The sequence below is a fragment of the Sitophilus oryzae genome, unplaced genomic scaffold (assembly GCF_002938485.1).
Source record: "Sitophilus oryzae breed Bouriz unplaced genomic scaffold, Soryzae_2.0 scaffold_1496_pilon_pilon, whole genome shotgun sequence".
Lineage (NCBI taxonomy): Eukaryota > Metazoa > Arthropoda > Insecta > Coleoptera > Curculionidae > Sitophilus > Sitophilus oryzae.
In genome coordinates this window covers 811,154-835,273 of record NW_022146165.1, presented here as the reverse complement: position 1 = coordinate 835,273, position 24,120 = coordinate 811,154, and the positions used below count along the sequence as shown (strand labels likewise).

General features: G+C 32.1%; 1 protein-coding gene across 1 annotated transcript in view; it reads left to right on the top strand.

The window, feature by feature from the left end:
- The window catches only part of LOC115877652 (multiple C2 and transmembrane domain-containing protein), a 153,580-nt gene that overhangs the window by 14,958 nt on the left and 114,502 nt on the right, over positions 1–24,120 (top strand). The window contains exons 2-3 of the mRNA XM_030893905.1: positions 14,215–14,417; positions 18,730–18,874. Of these exons, the coding sequence (XP_030749765.1) occupies positions 14,215–14,417; positions 18,730–18,874 (348 nt within the window). The remainder of the gene's footprint in view (positions 1–14,214; positions 14,418–18,729; positions 18,875–24,120) is intronic.

The following is a 24,120-nucleotide window of genomic DNA, read 5'->3' as shown; positions in this document are numbered from 1 at the left end:
TTTTGGAATAACTTGTCCTTTTGACTTTTTTTGACTTAAAAAGATGATCTTGTAATAACAGTAATCTTGTAAAATGTAACAGTTGTTTAATCTTGTATTATTAATAACTTCCTATACCTAAAATCAATATTTAATGAGAAAATTGTGTTTTTTTGAAAATATAAGACAATATTTGTCTTTCGGTCTTCTTCTTGTATTATGATGGCTCTGATACGAGGCAATTACCTTTTAGTCTCTCAATAGAAGGCATTTATCATTAATGGTATCAAATCTGTGTGCTACAGTATGGGATTTCTGTCGCATAATAATGAATATTACGTTTATTTACAAACCCATTACTTTTAAAGGTAGCTTCATCAGACAATCAAATTTTAGTTAAATGTCTCAATCTTTATGAACTGTATTAAGCATATGTATTGCGGTTTGAATCACCCTGTATGTTGACAAAAATATTTTGAAAATGTGCGTTACAATGGCCCCCATCTTATGTAAAAAATTGAAATAAAAATCACAAACCAGAAACGTAATAGGTAAAAAGCTTTTTTGGAGGCCTGGGTCACTCTGTATATAGGTATCTATAAAACTAGTAGCCTAAAAATTATTTACAGTTCGTCCCATTCTAAAAAAAAGTTAAACACACCGTACAAATAACTCTAGGAAGAGGTATTTGTACGGTGTGGCCGAAGGGGCAGATATAATAAAGCAGTAAAATGTAAAAAAGATTGGGTACCTTTGTTTATTTGTTGAGCAAAATTCCTTTAGAATATCGTATATAATGACCAAAATATGACGCAATTTTAAGAAAAAAAATGTCACTTTCTGGCTTATAATAAAGTTTCAAATGCAACGTTTATATTCAAATTAGTTATGATCTACAACAGTTAGATAGTAATTGAGACGAATTATAATTCAATTACCGGCTACTACGTTCTCGTTTTAATAAATCAAAATTCAACAAATATAATTAGAAATTATTTTAATTGTAACGGGCTCCCTTGTGGGACGCCTATGTACAGTTACGGCGGAAATTTGTACCTACCTGTGAAAAGACAAATTCGGGTAATTTGAGCTTATTTTTCCACACACTTGACACTGTCGTACCATATTGAAAATTCGAAGATTCAAAAGTACGTTAAACAAAAACAAGAACTACCGAAAAACACTGAAAAGTTCACTTCGGACTTGATTCCGACTTCAAACACACCGTAAGCTAAACGTAGTACGCTATAACGGACCAAGGGCCGTCACGAGGGATTTTCATTCTGGAAGACTAGCAGCGACGTTGCCAATAGTTCTAGATGTTTCAGCACATTAAACAGTAAACATGTCCTTTAATAGTAACGCATATATCCTCTGGGTAATAACATATTATTACGCATGCTTCTTTAAAAATAAACTATTAATTTAATTAAGAAACTGAGATTTATTGATATCCGGTGAAGGTTTTAAAGTCACCTTTTCAGCAAATCAAACTAAGTAGATAGGCGCAAATTTGAGATGTGGCAATGTCGCCTTCTCTATCTCACTTGGTTTTTACAGTACGTAGTCAACCTCCGATTGTTTGATCAGGTTAAAATGCACAGTGTGATATCTGTTCTTCCTAAATCTATGGAATTGACAAATATACATGGTGTCAAAAATAGTATATCTAACTTCAGTGGGTGATTCTATAATTTAAATAATGCAAAATGTTCCTATGAACATGCCCTAAAATGACAACGCTCGGAAGGGTATTTTGAAATTTAGTACTCTTCCACATATTTTAATGCCAAAGCCAATGGCGATAGTGTAGAAATCCGTAATAGTCCTGAAGGGGTACCTACTTTCCATTAGGGTTGGGGATTTATAACGCCACCTTGGGTGAAAAAGTTTATAAAGGGAACTCAGGTTCAACAGATCTCGTTACAAATAGGTTCCAGCTAGCTCAGTAAATAATTGAGTAAAATATATATGCACAGAACAAGAGATATCAAAAGGGTGGTGTATGGAAAAAGTGTACTGATTGAAAAGTCTAAAATGTACTTGATACATTTAATAAATATTAAATTTAAAGTTAAAACAAATTGCCAAGATCTATCATAAAATGTAGCAAATATTTAAATACGAAATAATGAAATATATATATATATATATATATATATATATATATATATATATATATATATATATATATATATATATATATATATATATATATATATATATATATATATATATATATATATATATACTAGTAAAAATGAACTATCCGTAAAATAAATTAAATCATGAATAGTATTACAAAATATTGTTGTGACTAAACTGTGAACAACCCTGATGCGTATTTGTGATTATGATTAAATGTCTATAAAGAATAAAATGAAATTTAAATGTAAAAATCCCCTGGTATACCAAGTTCACATACGATCATTTATTTAATGTAATAAATTTTAATTAATCATAAACGCAATAAAATAAGAGATGATTAAAGTCTTATCTGTCATCCAGTGGTCGTTCCAGTCAGTCCATGAAAAAATCCAGATTGCCGGTCTTCAGTGTCACAGTGGCATTCCCTGTCACAGTGGCATTCACGTCACAATGGCATTAGTTGCAGTATCAAATCCTGTACAAAAAAAATTGATAAAAATCTTAAGCTAAACCGTAATCATCACTAAGGAGTAATAGCCAAGGAACAAGAACCCTTTCCACCATGCGGACCTTCCAAGACAAGATGGCGTCTCAACGCATGTTACTCCATGGAAAAGGGTTCCTTAACTGTCCTCGTACTCATCCCAGTACGTCCACGCACCCATCTACAGCTCCTGTCCTCCAACCAACAAAGATATCCCTTTTCAAGGTTTTCCCCGGAATTCCAACTACACAGGCCAAGCTCAATTTCTTGCCAATCGGTCTTCTCGACCCTCATTGAATTCCAAGACCGTAATTCTACTGAACAATCCCAATATGGAAAGGCGACCAGCCAAAATTTCACTAGAATTTCTTTGTTTTATTTTCGCCAGAGATCAGAAGGCTTCCCCTGCTTTCACCAAGATGGTTCAAAGTCGAAAAAGGACGCGTGTTTGCAAAATCCGCAAAAGACGCTGGACTCCAAGATACCAACACAAAATCCAACACTGGCAACCAGTAAAACAAAAGACCCAAAATAAAATTCGACATACAATTTTATTTAATGCATACGAATTGGGTGAAACATTTTATTACGTCATAATAAACATATTATAATCCATATATGAACATAATATCTTCGGAAAATTATTAATACATTTTCCGATCATAAAAAACGATTAAAAAGATCGAAAACCTAATTTACAAAGATCCATCTGTCAACCTTCAACGCCGGTGTCACACGATCAGCTGACAAACAATTGAAACGTCAGTCTGTAAATTGTAATATAAACAAGATGAAATTTAGGGAAAAATCAACTATAATCAGGTAAAATCAATTGATTACACACAGGAAAAATACATAATAAAATCCTTAACCCATATATATGTATATTGTAGACCCAACATTCCCACTTGTTGCGTTGAAACAGACAAAAGATAATCACATCAAGTCTATGTTCAAGAATCCTGCGAAGAAATATGCCAAGAAAATATCCTAACACAAGCATAAGTCTAAATAAAGAATTAGTAACCACTGTAGAAAGAAAGGTAGATTTTAAACAGACAAATTGATATTTTATTAATGAGGTTTTATATTACAGTTATCGGAGACAACTCCATCCCAAGAAATTGTTGTGGTGAAGAGACTTAATAGATAAGATATTATTAGAAGTTATATGTACAGTTAAGAAGTAAGCCAATTAAACATTATTATTCAAGTTATTCAAATAAGTTTTAGTTTTATTCCTAAAAATAAGCAAAATAAGTAAAATAAGTTACGGTGAAATTTTAAACCGTAACAGATTCTACTGGTGGTATTTTTTAAATATAACCTAATGGGATAAATAATGGACATTTAATTCTATTCTGTGGTAGACACGTTAAACTTCACAGGTAAAGATATCTGTCAAAAAACCTGGCAGCAATTTTAGCCTCGGGCTTTTACAACATTGTTATCTCTGTTTCACTCTCGTGGTTCTAATCTGCACTCAGAAATTTGTGACTCAGATGCAAAAAAAACGCAACGGAAAAAATTTTGGTCAAATTAAGTGTTATATTTTTGTTATTTTTAGCCCTATTTTCATGATTTTTTAGCAAGCTGTATATAATTACATCAACTTTAATTTTTGAACTCAGTTTTTTGTAAACTTTAGTATTTGGCATATTGTACAGTGTTAATCGAGGGGTTGTTTTTTTACCCTAACTTTGACACACCCTGTGGAATAATTTTGTGTGTAAATTTTGTCTCCAAACCATGTCTCCTGAGCATTAGTTTTTTGGATCATGTCAATACATACCTTGGTTAATTTTTAAGAGCGAAATGAACTTATCACCAACAATTTGCAATGTTTTCAATTATAATTTCTTTTTGAAGTTTTTTTTTCAATATGATAAGCAGTGGCGGATACAGAGGGGGGGCCCATGGGGCCCGGGCCCCTCCTAAAATCTGTGAATTGGGTTAAATATTAGGCTTTTGGGTTAAAAATGGCGCCCAAAAAAGCATATTCTACATTACTTTTTATTTGGCCCCCCCCCTAAAATATATTCCTGTATCCGCCCCTGATGATAAAGCAGCTTTGTTGATTATTGTGAACTATATGTGTACTACTATATAATATATATAACTATACTATGAACTGCCCGTCATGTTTGACGTTTGGGAAATGCTTGGCAGGACGTTTAGAGGTCCCGAAGCGGTACCAGCTTCATTAAATGAACTTCGCTTGGTCCTTAAAGAAGCATTAGAAGACATAACGCAATATGATATATGCAGCCTCAATGACAGGTATGAACGAACGTATACAGGCAGTTATAGCAGCCAGGGGAGGTATTTCAAAACAAATGCGAAAAACTTCAGGGGGTGATTCCTTATTCAAAATAAAGGGTAGTTTGCTTTATAAACGTTGGGTCAAAAGTCAACCATTAGGGAGATATCGCGGTACAAAGATGGAGGAAAAATAATGTTTTTATTTTTTATCTTGAAAACGAAAAGAGATAGACTAATGAAATTTTATGGAACCATTACTGTTATGAAAACACACTTTCTGGTAATTTTTTCATTTTTTTAAAATGAGTGGAAGGGCTTGAAATAAACTGCCCCTATCATTCTTGTTAACGAAATTTAAAGAAAAATCTTCTCAAACACATGCAAAAAAATTAATTTGGATAGTTTAGTTTGTTTAGAAACTTTTTTATCTCTTTTATTTTTATGATAAAACCAAAGAATATTATAGTTTTAAGAAATCTCGTGTGGAAGCTTTAGTGATTTGTCACACGGTGGCGCTTTTGAACATAATCGAAGCCTGAAAATGCTAATATTTTAAATTTTGAGGACTACGCGCGGCGATATTTCGTACGGTGTTGCCAAAACATATTTTATTTCTCGATATTTAAAGACATATGTATTGATTATATATTTCGTATTCGTTAGTACATGAGGCATCCTAAGGCTATAAAAACGTAGTTATGAAAATAAAATTTTAGATTTTTAATTTTTTTGTACCTTCTAATAAAAAATACTTCTATTCCAATAAAAAATTAACTAGTATGATTATGTGTTATCTGTGCTAGTATTAGGAAACTGGAGTAAATACGGAGAATATTAATTCGTTCTCTAAGATGAGCACTACTAAGTAATTTTTAAATTCGACCCATAAGGGGTGTAATTAGATAAAGGGTGTAATTATACAAAAAAATCTGTACCTACTAGGAGTATGAACTTTTGCACAGATGTGGCGCATTTGAACATTGATAAGCGATTTTTGTAAATGTATAGCCTAAGGGTAGTGAAACTGGGGGTGAAATTTTGTACAAAAATGTTAGTTCTAGGGAGTATGAAATTTTGTACAGAGTTTCCTTAAGTGACGAAAGTGAGTATCCAGAAGCTAATTTTTGACATTCATCCCCTAGAAATAAGGGATGAAAATTTGTACAAAAGTTTGTTACAATCGGTTTTAGAAGTATGAATTTTGCAGACGTTCCTTATGTAACGTAATTTAGCACTAAGAAGCAATTTTTGGAAATTCGCCCTCTAAGGGTGTGAAATGAGGGGTGAACGTTCTGAAACAATTCTGTTGAAGGAATATGAAAATTTGCACAGAGGTTCCTTATGTAGCGTAATTGAATAATTAGAGTGATTTTTGGAATTCATTCCTTAAGGGGGTAAAACTAGGGGTGAAATTTTGTATAATTTTTTTTATGTAAAATCCGTTCTAGGATTAGAGTATGAAATTCTGTTCAGAGGTCCCTTAAATGATGAAAGTGAGTACCTAGAAGCGAATTTAGGCATGCATCCCCTAAAAATAAGGGATGAAAATTTGTACAAAATTTGGTAAAATCGGTTTTAGAAGTATGAATTTTGCAGACGTTCCTTATGTAACGTAATTTAGCACTAAGAAGCAATTTTGGAAATTCGCCCTCTAAGGGTGTGAAATGAGGGTGAACGTTCTGAAACAATTCTCTTGAAGGAATATGAAATTTGCACAGAGGTTCCTTATGTAGCGTAATTGAATAATTAGAGTGATTTTTGGAATTCATTCCTTAAGGGGGTAAAACTAGGGGTGAAAATTTGTATAATTTTTTATGTAAAATCCGTTCTAGGACTAGGAGTATGAAATTCTGTTCAGAGGTCCCTTAAGTGATGAAAGTGAGTACCTAGAAGCGAATTTTAGGCATGCATCCCCTAAAAAATAAGAGATGAAAATTTGTAGAAAAATAGAAAAATTTGTTAAAATCGGTTTTAGAAGTATGAATTTTGCAGACGTTCCTTATGTAACGTAATTTAGCACTAAGAATTAATTTGACTTTTTTGACTTTTTTATCTCTTGTATTTTTTTGATAAAACTCACCGATTTGAAATTAAAAAATAAAATGTAAAGCATTACATGTCAGGACAAAAAACATTTTCTGATCAAGAATCTAGTAGGCTGCTGTAATTTTTTTAGGAAAAAATCTTGTCGGCCGCTGTTTTGAAAAAATCTTGTCGGCCGCTGACTTTTTAGGATGTTCCTAATATTATTTTATTTGACATTACTCTACTGCAATACGTTATTATCTAGATGATTATTATTATCGTTATTATCACTAGATTCTTATCTAAAAATGTTTTTTGTCCTGACATGTAATGCTTTACATTTTATTTTTTAATTTCAAATCGGTGAGTTTTATCAAAAAAATACAAGAGATAAAAAAGTTTCTAAACAAACTAAACTATCCAAATTAATTTTTTTGCATGTGTTTGAGAAGATTTTTCTTTAAATGTCGTTAACAAGGATGATAGGGGCAGTTTATTTCAACCCCTTCCACTCAATTTAAAAAAGTGAAAAAATTACGAGAAAGTGTGTTTTCATAACAGTAATGCTTCCATAAAATTTCCTTTGTCTATCTCTTTTCGTTTTCAAGATAAAAAATAAAAACATTATTTTCCCGCCATCTTTGTACCGCGATATCTCCCTAATGGTTGACTTTTGACCCAACGTTTATAAAGCAAACTACCCTTTATTTTGAACAAGGAATCACCCCCTGAAGTTTTTCGCATTTGTTTTGAAATACCCTCTATACAAAGTATTAGGGTATTTTTTACAATTTTTTTTTCTGTTTGTATACTTCAGTATTATAGATGTTTTCTTTAATTTCGTTAGTGCTCTGTTACCGTTATTAATGTTTATTAAAACCAGGACTGTATCGTTAGTCTTTAACATTTTTTTTTAAATTTAGTGTAGAGTATCCGATGCAACGTAATATGACGTTTCGACAATAGTCACCAAAACCATCTCGTCTTAAAAATTGACGTGATCCAAAAATCAAAATACTCAGGAGACATGGTTCTGACCATAGACTTAAAATAAAATATAGACTACACTATTTACATCTCAACGCGGACAAACAACCTTTTTTGTACACATGTTTACTTCTGGGTACAGTCGGCCGAGCCTTCCTCATCCAGCCTATGTTGTCACGTCTTTAATATTATCAATATTTTTTTTCTTGTTATACACATATATTGAGATATTAATACTACAGTTTAATAAAGTAGGTTTTAATATTCCATAGATGTATTAAATAGTCCTTATACTACTAAATTTAAGTCGGATACTGTTTAATAAGGATAAGTTCTTTACAATATGACAACACCGATTAGAGGCGAGGGAGCCTATTCATTCATTTATTACCTTGTAGTACGTGTCGCACGTGTGCGGTAAAGCTTTGTTGCCGCTATCTCCCCGGCTGTATTAACGCATTTTCTTAGCTTGTAGTCCTTAAGTGTTTATTTTATTGACTTTTTTCTGTTCAAAAACTATAAATATGGTTCGCCAGTGCCAAATTTGCAAGAAATTTGACTTAAATAATCCATTTAAGTCTTGAAACGACTTTTGACCGGTAGGCAACTCTCAATTTACCCATTGGCAGTCAGTGGCGTTGTTGTAGAAAGGCGCTTATTTAGATAATATTTTAGTAAAATGTAAAATCTGAATTTTTCTTTTTACATTACATTATTTACTTACTTACATTGTAACAAAATCATAATTATAACCCTGTTAATAATTAATAATGTTTTTATTAAAAATATATTCCGGTTTATTCTAAAATTATCTTCAGAATCTAAAATAACATACAAGAATTTTAAAATGATATTACATTATAAAACAATATTTTTTAATATACCGGGTCGTCTCATAATGTGGCTCAACCCTTTAACTTTTTTTATTTTTTCAGATAAAAAACAGATTTGTATGTTAATAGGTATATGACATAAATTAGGATTTATTGACGTATTCAATTGCTTTTGGTCTCTTCCTGTTTCACCGAAATGATTACATCTTTTGATTTTTAAAGGCACCCTCGGTATATTGCTACTTTATTCGATAAAAATGACACTCTGAATAGAATGACATATCATATGTCAACTTTTGACATTGTCGCTTAAAAACATATCCTATTTTAAATTTCAATCCAGTTTTTTTCAATCCACTAAGTTTTAATCAAGGAGCCTTGGAAAATAGTTTTGATCGTCTAATAGGTTTCGTGTCTTGTCTAGGCCGGTTAAAAGATGTACAAATCGTATTTTTAATCATACATATGTCAATTTTTTCAAATGGAACAAGGGTGACTCATTAGCATATTTGGAAAAAGCATTTTTTTATGAATATATTGATACCACACACTTGGTATTTCGAGTCAAATTATCGTTATGAACCGCCTGTTACAATTACAATTAAACCATATGCGAAAATGTCAAAAGTTGACATATGATATGTCATTCTATTCAGAGTGTCATTTTCTATCGAATAAAGCAGAAATATACCGAGGGTGCCGTTTAAAAATTAAAGTTATAGTCATTTCCGGTGAAACAGGAAGTGACCAAAAACAATTGAATGCGTCAATCAATCCTAATTTATTTCATATACTAACATACTAAATCTTGTTTTTTTTATTTGAAAATATAAAAAAATTATGGGGGATGAGCCACTTTTGAGACGCACCCGGTATAGTAAAGACAGTACCGAGTTAAATAAATGTAGTTTTTATTTTATCCACTTCCTATAACCTTCCTTGCTTTAATGGAACAGTTTTATGTTTTCTCTAATTTACATAATAAGACATCACTTAACCAGAAAAAAAATTACAACAATCATATTTTTTTTCTCTCCCTGTCGCCGATTCTATTATATCTGTGGAATAGATCCTGTTTTGATTAATATTAGGGGTTGTAAATGTTTGACTAAAATTAATAATTTATTATTAAATTCTAAAATTACCTAATTTCAATTATAAAATTTCTTCTATAACGTGTATTTTATTATTTTTATCCTTTTTGGACCTTTTTGGAAATTGTTTTCTCTAAAGTTTTATTTAAAAAACCTGTCCTAAATCTTAATAAAATATAAAAAAGTTTAAATACGATATATTTTTAATTTAATTATAGCTTCATTAAAATAAAAAAAATTACCCGGCTATGATACGGAGAGTTCAGGTGTACTTGAGAAACGAAAGACAGTGTTGTGTTTCTCGGCAGAGTCGTCAGGGAACGACCGTTACGACAGGGACAACCTATCTATCGCTCGTGTCGCACTCGTTATAACCTAAAACAATAACACAACAATTACAAGACAGTGCCTGACCGCATGTTCCAGCTATTTATGAATGAGATGCTCAGTCTATATTTTATTTTAAGTCTATGGTTCTGACAGTAAAATTATATTTCATGAAACTTTTTACACAGGAAATTATTGCACAGGGTGTTTTAAAGTTAGGATAAAAAAACCAACCCCTCGATTAACCCTGTATAATATGCCAATTACTGAAGTTTACAAAAAAACTGAGTTTACGAATTAAAGTTGATTAATATATATATAACAATAAAAATATACGACAATAAAAATATACGACCAAATTTTAGTTTAAAATTTTCCTAATAGTCAAAATAAAATCTTTAAAGAAAGGAACAATTTAAAAAAGTTTTTTAAAAATATAAATATTGAAGAAAAACTGAAAATGTGTTATTTTTATGTGATTTTTTTATATATATTTTTATTTTTTTTTATATATATGTGAAAATCGCTCTATATGTGTGTGTTTGTCAGAAAGTATGTATTGACAAAAATTAGGGAGCTGCAAAAGAAATTAGAAATTGAAATAGAATACCATTTTTATTAGACTATAAATTTTGTCCCCAAAATTTATCTGTAAACAATGTAGTCTTTTCAGTGAAAAAGTATGTGTGTTTGTATAAAAATTTGACATTCAAAAATGGCCGGCACAAAAATAATTTACTTTTAAAATAAAATGTAGAACAACAAAGAGTAACGCTGAGCGTTACCTTGCGTGACCTTATCTGTCTACATACTTAGCTAGGCTGTTGAACATTTATTTTATATATTTATTTGTGAAAAATGCAGCAATATACCACATGCGGGTGATACAATGTCATTAAAAGTTTCAATGTCCTTAAAAGTTCTTTGATTATAAATAATATACATATTCATTCAAAATAAATTTTTTTTAACTTAGTTAAGTCTAGTTACATAGATATCACATAAAAAGAATCTCTAAAATGTTATTATTTTTAGTATTACCACAGATATACTATCTATAGTATAGTATAAATTCAGAACAAAAGAAAAAAAAACGAATTTTGACATTTGTGGCTGGTTCAGTTCTTGAAAAAAGTCCAGATATTTGGTCATTGAAAGAGATTCTCTGATACAAGGCATACATTCGTTAGCATAAGCAATGAAAGTTTAAAATTTTTACCATAAGTAATTCTCCCTAATTGTCTAATAGGATACTGTGAATAACCCTGTATAATGTACCTATCATTTAAATTCATATGGTAAAAAATAATGACATGTAGTGATGAGAAAATGGTATTGGTCTTGCAGTTTAATAGTAGTCTTGACCTTGCTGCTGTAAAACTCTTGTGCGTTTTGAACTTTTTAATAGATTTTTACTAGAGCCTTTTTCAGCATAGAACATATATTTAAATAAATAGTATTTAAGTAAATTAATGCTCATGAAACTTAAAGTAAGATATAATATTTGTCTTGAGGATGACCCGGCTGTTTAAAAATAAACAAATTTCTTTAAATTCAATACATTCAGTTTCAAGACATTCTGTATACATAAATAATTATTGATTTTTCGCAAAACTAGGGAGAGGGAAATCAGACGACGAACAGAGATGATAGGTGTTATGTAATAGATTTTAAGACTACCGTTCGAGACGCAGTGATGTTGCCATGTTACTTTGGTTTTTAAGTTTTCGTTATTACACAAAGAATGTTATTAAAGGTAAAGTAAATGTTTTTTTCATTATTTAACTATAATGTCAGCTAAAGAATATATTTTATTTTTCTCTTGTAGTATTATGTGCTAGATCTTTTCCTTATTTATGTGTATGGTAACATGTGTATGGTATTTAATATAATCGATTTATGTTGTGAATAATTCCAGTTTAAAAGTAATCTAAAGACAATCGTGTACTATCCATTCGTGCCAATGTCTTTGGTTTAGTGTGACATTTAAGGCTACAGACCTATATAGACTACAGACCTATATAGACTACAGACCTATATAGACTACAGACCTATATAACCTTATAAATATTTTCAAAAATAATCCTGTTTTTTAGGTTTAAAAATGATGTAGTAAGGTTTAACCACGTGCAACCCCATATAGCACGTCCAAATGAAATTACGTTTCTACAAGGGAGTCATATGAGAAACAACATATGTTAAAGTGAACCTAAGTGTTCATCTAGTTCTAACATATACATATGAGATACACGCAGGTTTATATTGATAGAATTGTGTGATACAGTGTTTACTAGTTGTATACCGTATGCACTCAAGATTCTAAAGAGTTTTTTGTAACGTAACAAATAATTATTAAAATGATGAAATCTGACGTCGGTATATGAGACATACAATGTATAAGTCATATGTATGTGTGATACTTCGTATCATAGTTGTGCCTATAGTACACACCTTGTAAGAATGTGACGTATACACATAATATAAATATCTATACAGACACTTTGTAATAGTGTACTGATGTGTCTACATTCTAGCATGAAATGAAGGTGTGCGCATGCGCGGATAGCCTCAGCATATGTGTGTTGTGTCCTCTCTCCTTTCTCCTTTCTAGGAGTGGTATGTGTTTAGCAGCCATTATTGTTTTATCATTCGGAAGCTCTATATAAATGTTCTGTTTGTGTGTAGTTTAAAAGAGATTTTAAGGTAAGTACAAGTTTTTAATTACCTTGTTACACCTTCCTAAGAGTATTATTAATATTATAGCAGCGACTCTTCCCTTACTCGATACCCAATTTACCAAATTTTGACTCCAAAGAATGAAAACTCCAAATATTCTCGTATAAAGAGGTTAGCTGAGTTAGCTCTGCAATATATATATTTTTTTAATTTGGAAATAATAAAAATCTAAATGGACCAGAGAAAGAAAGATTTAAACACTTCAAAGAACTTCTTACACTGATATTCGGTAAGTTATTGATGGATCAATATACAGATATGTTTAATATTCAATAATCAGTTTCATATAAAATTTAAGGGTGAGATTGTTAATCTGGAAATAAAATACAACAAAGTCCAACAGAGTGCTCGATGAATGAGTATGCTAATAAACCAACTGCTTGTAGGGAAAAGAGGAGAAAAAACCTGAAAAAATGACTAAACGAGGTCCACCAAATCGTGGCGATATACCAGTGTTTACCATTTTAGTATGTTGTTATACTAGGTACTTATATTTTTAATATATTTTGATACAAATTCTGTTCTTTTACAGTGTTTTCTTACTTCTGGTTTCTGCAGTGTAAATAATTATTATTATTCTGTTATTTGCGCTATTGCGTTCCATGATATAAAGAAATATAAGAATTTTATTTTTTAACCACTTAATTCATTTTATGGAAGAAAAATGGTACATTTAATACAAAACAAAAATGGAACAATTTTAAGGCTACTTCTCTTCAACTTACGATCGAGATACTTTTGGAAAATACAAAGTTTTGCCTTCCTAATTTTCGTTCTAAAAATATATAATTGATATCATTGAATAAATATTTCTTAAAAAGAACGAAATGTTAGGCATCAAAACTTGTATTATTTCCTAAATTCGTTCATAAGAAGTAGTTTTATCTAGCACAAGATGTCTATACGAAGCAAAATACATACGTATACACGCGGTAGTCACAACTGCAATGTGTAAACATAGTTTAAACGTAATACACAAGTACTGTGTATCCTACGGCACACTGTGTTCCCTTACTTTGTGTATACGTAAATGCTATACTGTGGCTACATTGTGTGAGGCGGACGTTTAACCTTTGTGCATACGTGTTGAACTACAATGTGTAAACGTAGCATATTGACATCGGGGGAATTGTGTCACCCTGTGTCTACATCTAATAATGTAAACACATCGTAAATGTGATTTGATGTGCTGTATGGGACTTTTCTCTAATTTAGTCATTTTTGAAAAAAAAATGAATGATAAAAATAATAAAATATTGTTCTGTGTCGATTTTATTGTTACCCGGTATATTATATAGGAAGTAATTTCTAATAAATTAATCATTTTTTGTTGTTGCAGAACGTGCCCTAGAAATAAGCGAATATGACTCGCTCGCGACGACTTCCTACATGGCCGGCAGGCATTTGAGTAAGTCCGCGTCCGAACTGAGTAGCCCAAGAGAAATGCCCGAAGCCAGGTGTAGATCTGCCGCACCGGCAGATGCCGAACATCCCCACATCTCCGTGTATCAAAAAGCACACAGTTTTTTTGCTCAATTAAAGGTAGGTAAAGCCAATACATTGTTTTTAAGTGGTTTCTTATATTTAAGTTTTGTTATAGGTAGCGATTTTTGAACATTTCTTTTGTTTTACTCTCTTATAATACTTTAAATTATACTAATCCTTTCCCTATCAGCATATTTTCCTTTTATAGGCCAGTGCAAATAATTTTGAATTTGCAAAAAATTTTAGAAAGCTGCGACCATCGAAAATAGTTAGCCTTAGTAACCCTTATTAACATACTAAAAATCCCTATTTGTCCGATGTGTGCGTCATCAAAAAAATCGACCGCCATCTTGAATTTTGGTACTTTTTGGGAAAAAAAATGTAAATAACTGGAAAACGGTGCATTATAGCGAAAAATTTCAAGAGGGAAAAATTAAAGAGAATAAAAAACTCTATTAGAATCAATAAAGAGTAGTTTATTATCCTAACGCAGTGACGTACAAAAATTTTTTGAAAATCGAGCAATTTTTAAAAGGAATCACCGAAATGCAAATTACTATTTTTTAAGCTTATTAACAAATAACATGGTTATTTAGCATCAATTCAACTAAAATACAATATTTATTGGTGGTTTAATAATATTTCAAAATTAATAAAAATTGTCAAAGCTAAACTTTACTAAATACATGTGTGCTAATAATGTGCGAAAGCTGCCTCCACAAGTGCAAATAGTCCCGACCGGGACAAGGTGGAGACTACTTTCGCACATTATTAGTACACATGTATTTAGAAGCTTAAAGGATAGCTAAAAGGATAGATTTTACAATTTTAACACCAATAAAAAATATTTCTTGAAAATATCACAAGGACTGTATTTCAGTTGAATTGATGCTAAATATCTATGTTATTTGTTTAAAAAATTAGTAATTTGCATTTCGGTGATTCCTTTTAAAAATTGCTCGATTTTCAAAATTTTTTTGTACGTCATTGCGTTAGGATAATAAACTATTTTTTATTGATTCTAATAGAGTTTTTTATTCTCTTTAATTTTTACCTCTTGAAGTTTTTCGCTATAACAAACCGTTTTCGAGTTATTTACATTTTTTCCCAAAAAATACCAAAATTCAAGATGGCGGCCGATTTTTTTTTGATGACGCACACATCGGACAAATGGGGACTTTTAGTATGTTAATAAGGGTTACTAAGGCTAACTATTTTCAATGGTCGCAGCCAGGGGGGTGACAGTAAACCGGAAAATTGGAAACAGTTTTGGCGCGGTTCAACCCAGGCAGAAAGCATGGCCTTCTAGACTGTCCTAGACAAAAATCTGAATATTTCTATATGATTTCTGTCAATTTCTGCTACGGAACATTTTTATGCACGTCGGCGTCCTGTTCTTTTGCCTTTTGTCTGTGTGTCAGCGTCAGCTCCCGAGGCCTCTGGCAAGGTCGGGCGCCATTTTAATTTTTGCTGTTTAGATTTGATTGGAAATTGGAAGTTTGTTTCTGATATTTCGGCTGAAATTTATAAGTACAAAGATGTTTTTTGATATAAAGTTCCTTGTTAACACTCTAATAAAGTATATATATGATATTAATTACATGAAGAAAATGATGAAATCGACGTTTCTGCGTGTAGTAGGTATGGGCCATATTATATGTAAATAGGTAATATATTAACTGTTTTTATATTTTTTTAGCTTTAAACCCAAGGATCTTGGGATATTCTTTGCCAAGGATTTTTCCGTATCTCTACTTTAAAGACTGATCGGTGATTTTGAGCAACTGAAAGCAAGTTATACAAGGTAAATTATGATTATTGAAGTATTATTAGCCTACATTAATTTTCTACAAGATGAACAGATATGCGTAATTACATATTACATAGGTACCTATTATGTATTTTCATAGCAATAATGCTATAAATCTATGTATGTAGATTATTTTTAAAATACAAATGAGGTATTAGATGTATATGTATTATATTTTTTATTCATTTTATTTACATTCAAGTCCTGTTTGATTTAATTCACAAAAGTCTTATGTACCTATATTTATATTTTTTACATATTTTTTTTGATTCCAGGTTTTGTGTGGGTTCCGGTTGCCTTTTTCCTGCTTCCAGTTATTTAGTTTTATGTCCGTGAAGCTGTGAAAACATTTATTTATCTTCAAGTTTCTGTAAGTCAATGCACTGTTACTTTACTAATTCGCTTTAACACAGCATCTCTGATATTATTTAAATATTTGATATTGATACAGTAGTTTATTGGATTATAGCTCTTTAATTGTGTTGATTTGCATATTTACATTGTTCTAAATTCCAAATAAATATTTTTGAGTAATTTTGTTGTATTATTTACTACTAGAAAGAGTAAAAAGTATATTAACCCTCATTTAAACCTCCTGAACAGCCCGCCATTAAAAACCGGAAACGGAAATAAATTTCATAAAATTGAAATTGTCATGTCTATGTCATGTCAAATGTCCCAGCCGCCATATCTGAAAATTAGTTACCCAGGCAGCCACGCTGTTTCCATAATTTAACATTGACTTGACACTTCTTCTTGTATTTATTATTTTATGGTCGCAGCTTTCTAAAAATTTTTGCAATTTCAACATGGTGAATGTCATAACTGCACTGGGGTATTAATATAATGTTCAATTTTCTAAAGAATGAATAAGCCGGTGTATGAATGATTACATGAGGGAGAGGGGGGTTATACATGAAGATTTTCCTGTTGTAGATGGGACAGGGTAACCTCTGATAACATATGTTTGTCCTCCGAGGGTATACATCCTTCGACGGTTTTGGTTTGGCCCCATTGTCCTTCACAGTCAAGGACCTTGTCTCTGGCTGCAGCACCCGTGAGGTGGAGACTGGAGGATCTGTTCTCCATTTTCTCTACCTCATTAACTTGGTCTCTCCTTAGACGCGATACCGGTGTTGTCCCGGATCTGTAATAGAGGATATATCTCTCTTTCTCTATTGCCTCCTTGGATTTGAGGTCAATTCCTATTGTGAGGATATGACCATGGCTCTCCGCACGTTGATTACTCGCCAACTCGATGTCCTTACATTGGAATTCTGAGCCTGGGTAATTCTCAGCAGGTAGATGTTATACCGGGTGCGTCTTAAAAGTGGCTCACCCCTATAACTTTTTTATTTTTCAAATTAAAAATCGAGATTTAGCATGTTAGTATATGACATAAATTAGATATAGACTTATTCAATTATTTTCGGTCACTTCCTGTTTCACCGGAAATGACTACAACTTTTGATTTTTAAATGGCACCCTCGATTTTTTGTTACTTTATTCGATAGAAAATGACACTCTGATTAGAATGACACATCATATATCAACTTTTGACATTTTCGAATATGGTTTACTAACTGCAACATGCTATTCATAACGCAAACTTGACTCAAAATATAAGTGTGTGATACCAAATTATTCGTAAAAAATGCTTTTTCTAAATATCCAGCCACCCTTGTTCCATTTGAAAAAAAATATTAAAGATATTAAGATATGATTAAAAATACGATTTAGGCATATTTTAACCGGCCAGGACATGACACTAAAACATTAGACAATCAAATCTATTTTTTCAAGGCTCCTTGATTAAAAATTAGTGTTTTTAACACAGCCATGGGACTCTAGATTGATATTTAAAATAAAATTTTGTTTTAAACGAAAATGTCAAAAGTTGATATATGATATGTCATTCTATTCAGAGTGTCGTTTTCTATCGAATAAATTAAAAAAAATACCGAGGGTGCCATTTAAAAATAAAAAGTTGTAGTAATTTCCGGTGAAACAAGAATTGGCCGGAAAGAATTGAATACGTTAGTCAATTTTAATTTATATCATATACTAACATACCAAATCTCGTTTATTTATCTGAAAAAATAAAAAAGATATAGGGGGTGAGCTACTTTTCAGACGCACCCGGTATATCCGAGGTTATTATCTTTTAAGAAATGAAAGACAAAAGTTTAAATAACACCTATATTTATTAGAAAATGAATAGGAAAAAAAAACAATATAAAAAAAATAAAAGAAGAATAAGAAAAACAATTTAGAAATTAAGAGAACTGTAATATTACAAGAATTAAACTACCCCAAAATCATAAAAGTTCCAATAATTACCAATACTTAATAAGTAATAGCAAAAGACCCAAAAGACCACATTTCATCACGCTCTCCCAAAACTCCATCTCTTCGCAGATTTCCATCTCTCCCTTTCCGCTTTCCACTGTTTGAGATTGCGCTGGGTTTTCCGCCGGCCGGCGCCACGTGAAAACCGACACGAGATTTTCACAGTTATCAGCGTGGTGTGACCGATTTTCCGCTCATTCGTCTTTTCAGACTCGCCTGGGCCACCACAGCAAGCGCGAGCGTCGCCACAAGTCGCCCCATCGCCAAGAGTCGTCCGATTACGCGGCTGATCTGAGCAGCGAGCACAGCACTCCGAGCACGGCGAGTCCGAGGCACCGGCTCTACAATCGCACAGGTCAGTGGATAGAGATAAGAAAAAATCTAAGTTTTCTTAAGCCTCCCATACACTTTAGTTATTTTGCTCGGTTTTAACTGAACAGGCATGACTGTTCGTTTTGCCTGTTCGTTCAATATCTGTCTTCATCAGATAGTTTAAAGCTTCATTCAGAACCTCGTAATTAGTGGTTTCAATTAGCGTAGAAGATCCTTTATGTAAGCATTCAGAACGTCAAAATTAGTGGTACCTACACATTTTCAGTTAGTAGAAAAAGTTATCAAACTTTTAACTTTTCCACTAATTATACTTCAAAATTTGCGAGAAAGGTCATTTTGGCCTTTGATTATCTTTCGCCAAGAGAAATTGTGGTTAGAAAGCAAAAGCTGATTGTTTTATAAGCTAAATATTAGGAACTATCGGGTAGAAATTCTTAGTACCTACTTCTTAGTTATTTATACAGGGTGTCCAAATATTATTTGGACATAGAACTACTACGTATTTTTGGAATCAAAATAAGTTCATTGGACACAATTTACTTTTATACCAAAGTGCTTTGTTTGTCCTCTAGAGGGCATCATACTTTAAACAAAGAAACATTTTTTAAGTTATTTTAAGAACTATTATTTCGATTTGAATGAGATTTGAGATGCCTATATTGTATTAATGGCTTTAACATTTGACCTTTCACAAAAATCAGGAAAAAGTACTGGGAGTTGAAAGCTTCCCCACCCCTACATAAATTTTAGTAAAAATATTTTCCAACTCCACTGAGAACCGATTCTTTTTGTAAAATGGTGCTTCTAGTATTTACTACATTTTTTTGACTTACAAAAAATGTTTCTTATCACATCAAGCCATGTAGACGCATAAAATTTAGTATGCACACATGCACTAACAATCTAGTTGGAAAAATATGGAATATTATAATATAGAACGTCAACGGTTTTTGTAGACGTATCTGTTTAAAAAAAAAATAAAGTGTTTTTGAATGGTTGCAGATAACGTTAAGCATTTTTTTGTCCGTGAGGCAAATTTGTTCATTAAATTTCTTCCAGTGGTGAAATACCCAAAGGACTTTTTTGGATAGATGAATTTGCCACATAGGTATAGATATTTTTTATAAATTATTATGTTAGTATCATACATAATATTTAACAATAAGCTTCATAAATTTTAAATTAATTAATGTTAATTTAAAATTAATTAAGTTATATATATATATATATATATATATATATATATATATATATATATATATATATATATATATATATATATATATATATATATATATATATATATATATATATATATATATATATATATATATATATATATATATATATATATATATATATATATATATATATATATATATATATATATATATATAGGCCACACCTATTATCACGTACTCCTTTGGTGTAATAACATGGACGGAGAATGAACTGCACCAACTCGATGTAATAACTCGAAAGATGATGCACATGGAAAAAAGCTTGCACACAAAATCATCTGTCCCAAGGCTCTATCTACCAAGGGAACAGGGAGGACGCGGTCTTCTCAGTTTAGAAAGCTTACACCAAAGAGTGCTCCTAAGCACGGCGTACACACTCCTTAAAACTTAAGATCCTCTACTAGTAATGGTACGAGACCACGAGAAAGAAGAAATTGGTGGATTCATTTTCAAAGTAGCAGAAAAAGCAGCGAATAAACTCAATCTAATATTCGATCTTCAGCGCCAACATCCAGAATCCATCACAGAACACAACGCCACACAGGTAGTCAACCGAATTAGGTCCGCACAGAACAGGAGGTTCTTGCAAAATCACGTGGAGAAACCAGTGCACGGAGCCTTCTATAACATAATGACACAACAGCAGCTTTCTGAGAGACTATCATTTGCTTTCCTGAGGTCGAGCGGCTTAAGATCTGAGACAGAGGGATTTATACTGGCATGCCAGGACGGTGTCTATGGCTCTTTGGTGTACCGTAGCCGTATTATGGGCCAACAAATCGAAGATATAAGATGTAGAGTATGCCATCAAGCTCCGGAGACCCTGTGGCACATACTATCAGCCTGCCCTACTTATGCAGCTTCGGCTTATACCCAGCGCCATAACGCCGCATTGAGGGTGATATACTATCACCTTCGTCATATGCATGGATTTGATGAAACGCCAGTGCTACCACAAACACCGAAAGAAATTGAGTCCTTGGTGGAAAACGAAACAACCAAAATTTACTGGAACTATCCATTCCAGGCCTTCGGACAAATACGGGCGAACAGACCAGACATAGTTCTCCAGGATATAGCGAAGAAAATAATTTATGTCATAGAATTCTCGGCGCCATCAGAGAAGAACATAATCAGTAAAGAAGAGGAAAAGAGGGAGAAGTACCAGGAACTCCTGGAGCAAATGCGCAGAATGTACGCTGATCATTCTGTAAGGTTGGTGGTACTAGTGATAGGAAGTTTAGGAGGAGTTAAAGATACCCTGCTCCAGCAATTGAAACTGATACCAGCGTGTTATAATGTAGCGGAACGACTTGCTGCAAGCATGCAGAAGGCTGTGATTTTGGGCTCTCTCAAAATACTCAGGGCACACGATACGCGGATTCAGTGAACGGCTTACCAGACGGACGTCAGGAGTTGAACACTGAAAGAGGACACCGGCAAATTTCCTTCAAGTGTCGGAGCTGAAGGAAGCAAACCGTAAAAAAAAAAAATATATATATATATATATAGTATAGAGTATTATAACGTATGTATCTATATATATATATATATATATATATATATATATATATATATATATATATATATATATATATATATATATATATATATATATATATAGAGTATTATAACTTATAATACTCTTTTTAATACTCTTTTTACATACGGAAATCTCGACCCAAGACTAACCTTTGCCAGCCCTTAGTATATATATTTTTTTAAAAATGTGTTTATTTTTTTTAAGTTTGATACTCTCTAATGGATTAACGAAGCAATTTTGTATAGAGATAGAATTACGTCCAATTAAAGGTTCTTCCGTTTCCCTTCCGTTCCATATCCTTTCCTTCCGTACATTTTTTGGCGGGCGGATTGAAGCGTATCGGAAACAGCGTTGTTAAATTCTTACATTTTGCTGATATTTATTCATTCTTTCACTTCTTAATTAAATCTATTACCTTTTATAAAAGATACAATTTTTTAAAATAAAACTTTCGTAATGATATAAATTGTACAATAAAAAGTATGAAACTGATACGGAACGGAAGCTTACGTATAGCGTCAGTACAATAAAAAATACGGAACGGATATGGAATCGATATGGAATGGAAACGGAAGGTATAATGAGAATCAACCTTTACTTATTTTGATTCTATAAATACGTAGTAGTTTTATGTCCACAGAATATTGGGACACCCTATATATTGTTTTCGGTGCTTGCATGACGTCGACAAAAATGACCACTAACTTCACTAACACTTTCAAATTCACTAAACACAATGTTATAATAATTGATAAAACCGCAGGTAAAACTTCCAGTGTATACCTACGTTAGTCTTTAAGCCATCTCATCTGACATGTAAAACGTTAGGTCTAAACGCGACTGAGATGAAAAACCGTCTCATCGATCTTCGGTTTTAACTGACAGGTAAAACGCTATTTGTAGATGGGGCTTTAAAAAATTGCAAAAATTTTCGGAGCTGTTAGATTTCGATTAAAAAAATGTATTTTCTTTTTGATGCTTTTCAAACTGGTGTAAAATAATCTTAAATAAGTGCAAATACTTTTAGCGGCGCTGTATTTCGACTCAATAAGCACCTCGATAAAGTTTTTCATCGCAAAAAAAAACAATAAAAAATTCTCAGAGTTAAATAAGTCATAATTTTATGACTACACCACCCCTAAACTATTTATACGTAGCAAGTTTAAGTCTCACTCTATATAATGATTACTTTTTGTATTTATTTTATACAAGTAAATTCGGAGAATACAAGAAGTTTCGGAAAATCTGAAACACAGATAATACTTCTAACTATAGAGTATACAAGAATCTGTTTAACTTTTCAAGATGTTCGTATTGATTCGTTGCCAAAACTTTGACTTCGACTTCTAATTGACTTTCTTTGCTTGTTTTAGCTGTTTTCTTTCCAATTATTTTTTTAACAAATGTTTTTCTATTTTTAGCAAGCCTGAGAAGACGGATATACGGCCGCAAAGGCGAGTTCTATTTTTTTTCGTTTAGTTCTGTATTATTCTCTGCTTTGCATGAATTATTTATGTCCATTTTCTTAGTTATGTTTATTAGCTAGTTACCTAGTTTGCTTTTCCCAGTTTATTGTGTACAGCCAGCGTCTCTTCTTGAGAACAACACTAATTTAAATTTTATTATTCCTTCATTAATCTTTTAATCCTCTACCTATCCGGTGCGTCTCAAAAGTGGCTCATCCCAATAACTTTTTTGTTTTTCCAGATAAAAAACGAAATTTACTATGTTGGTATATGACATAAATTAGGATTGATTGACGTATTTAATTGTTTCCGGTCACTTCCTGTTTCACCGGAAATGACTACAACTTTTGAATTTTAAATAGCACCCTCCGTATTTTTTTACTTAGGTTAAAATAACTAAAATGGCATTCTGAATAGAAAAAGTGAATAGAATGTCATAATATGGTATTTTAAATTTCGATTTAGAGTGTGCAGGGCAATTTTTAATCAAAGAGCCTTGCAAAAGCCAGGCCAGTTACATTATGCCCAAATCGTATTTTTAGTCATATCTCAATTTTTTCAAATACAACAAAGGTGGCTTATTAGCATATTTGGAAAAAGTATTTTTTTACGAATAATTTGGTACCGCACACTTGGTATTTCGAGTCAGACTGTCGTTATGAATCGCATGCTACAATATCAAATAAACCACATTCGAAAATGTGAAAGGTTGACATAATATCGAGAGTCACAGTGCAGGTACCCTATGATCGAATAAAAACGGCGTCAGCGATGGCTACGAAATGAAGATCGCTGTCATTTTATATGGAAAATTACATGGGATATGTTATCGACCGTCATTTTCAAGCCAACTGGACGCTGTTTTTTCGATCATACGGTACCTCATATGTTTTTTTAATCCTCCTAGGTGCCGTCTCCGTTGAGGTTGGCGACCACTATGGCAAAATCCTCCCTATGTTGGGCTCGATGTATTAAAGTATTCCCGCTTGAAATATTTGTCCAATCCCGTATATTTCGA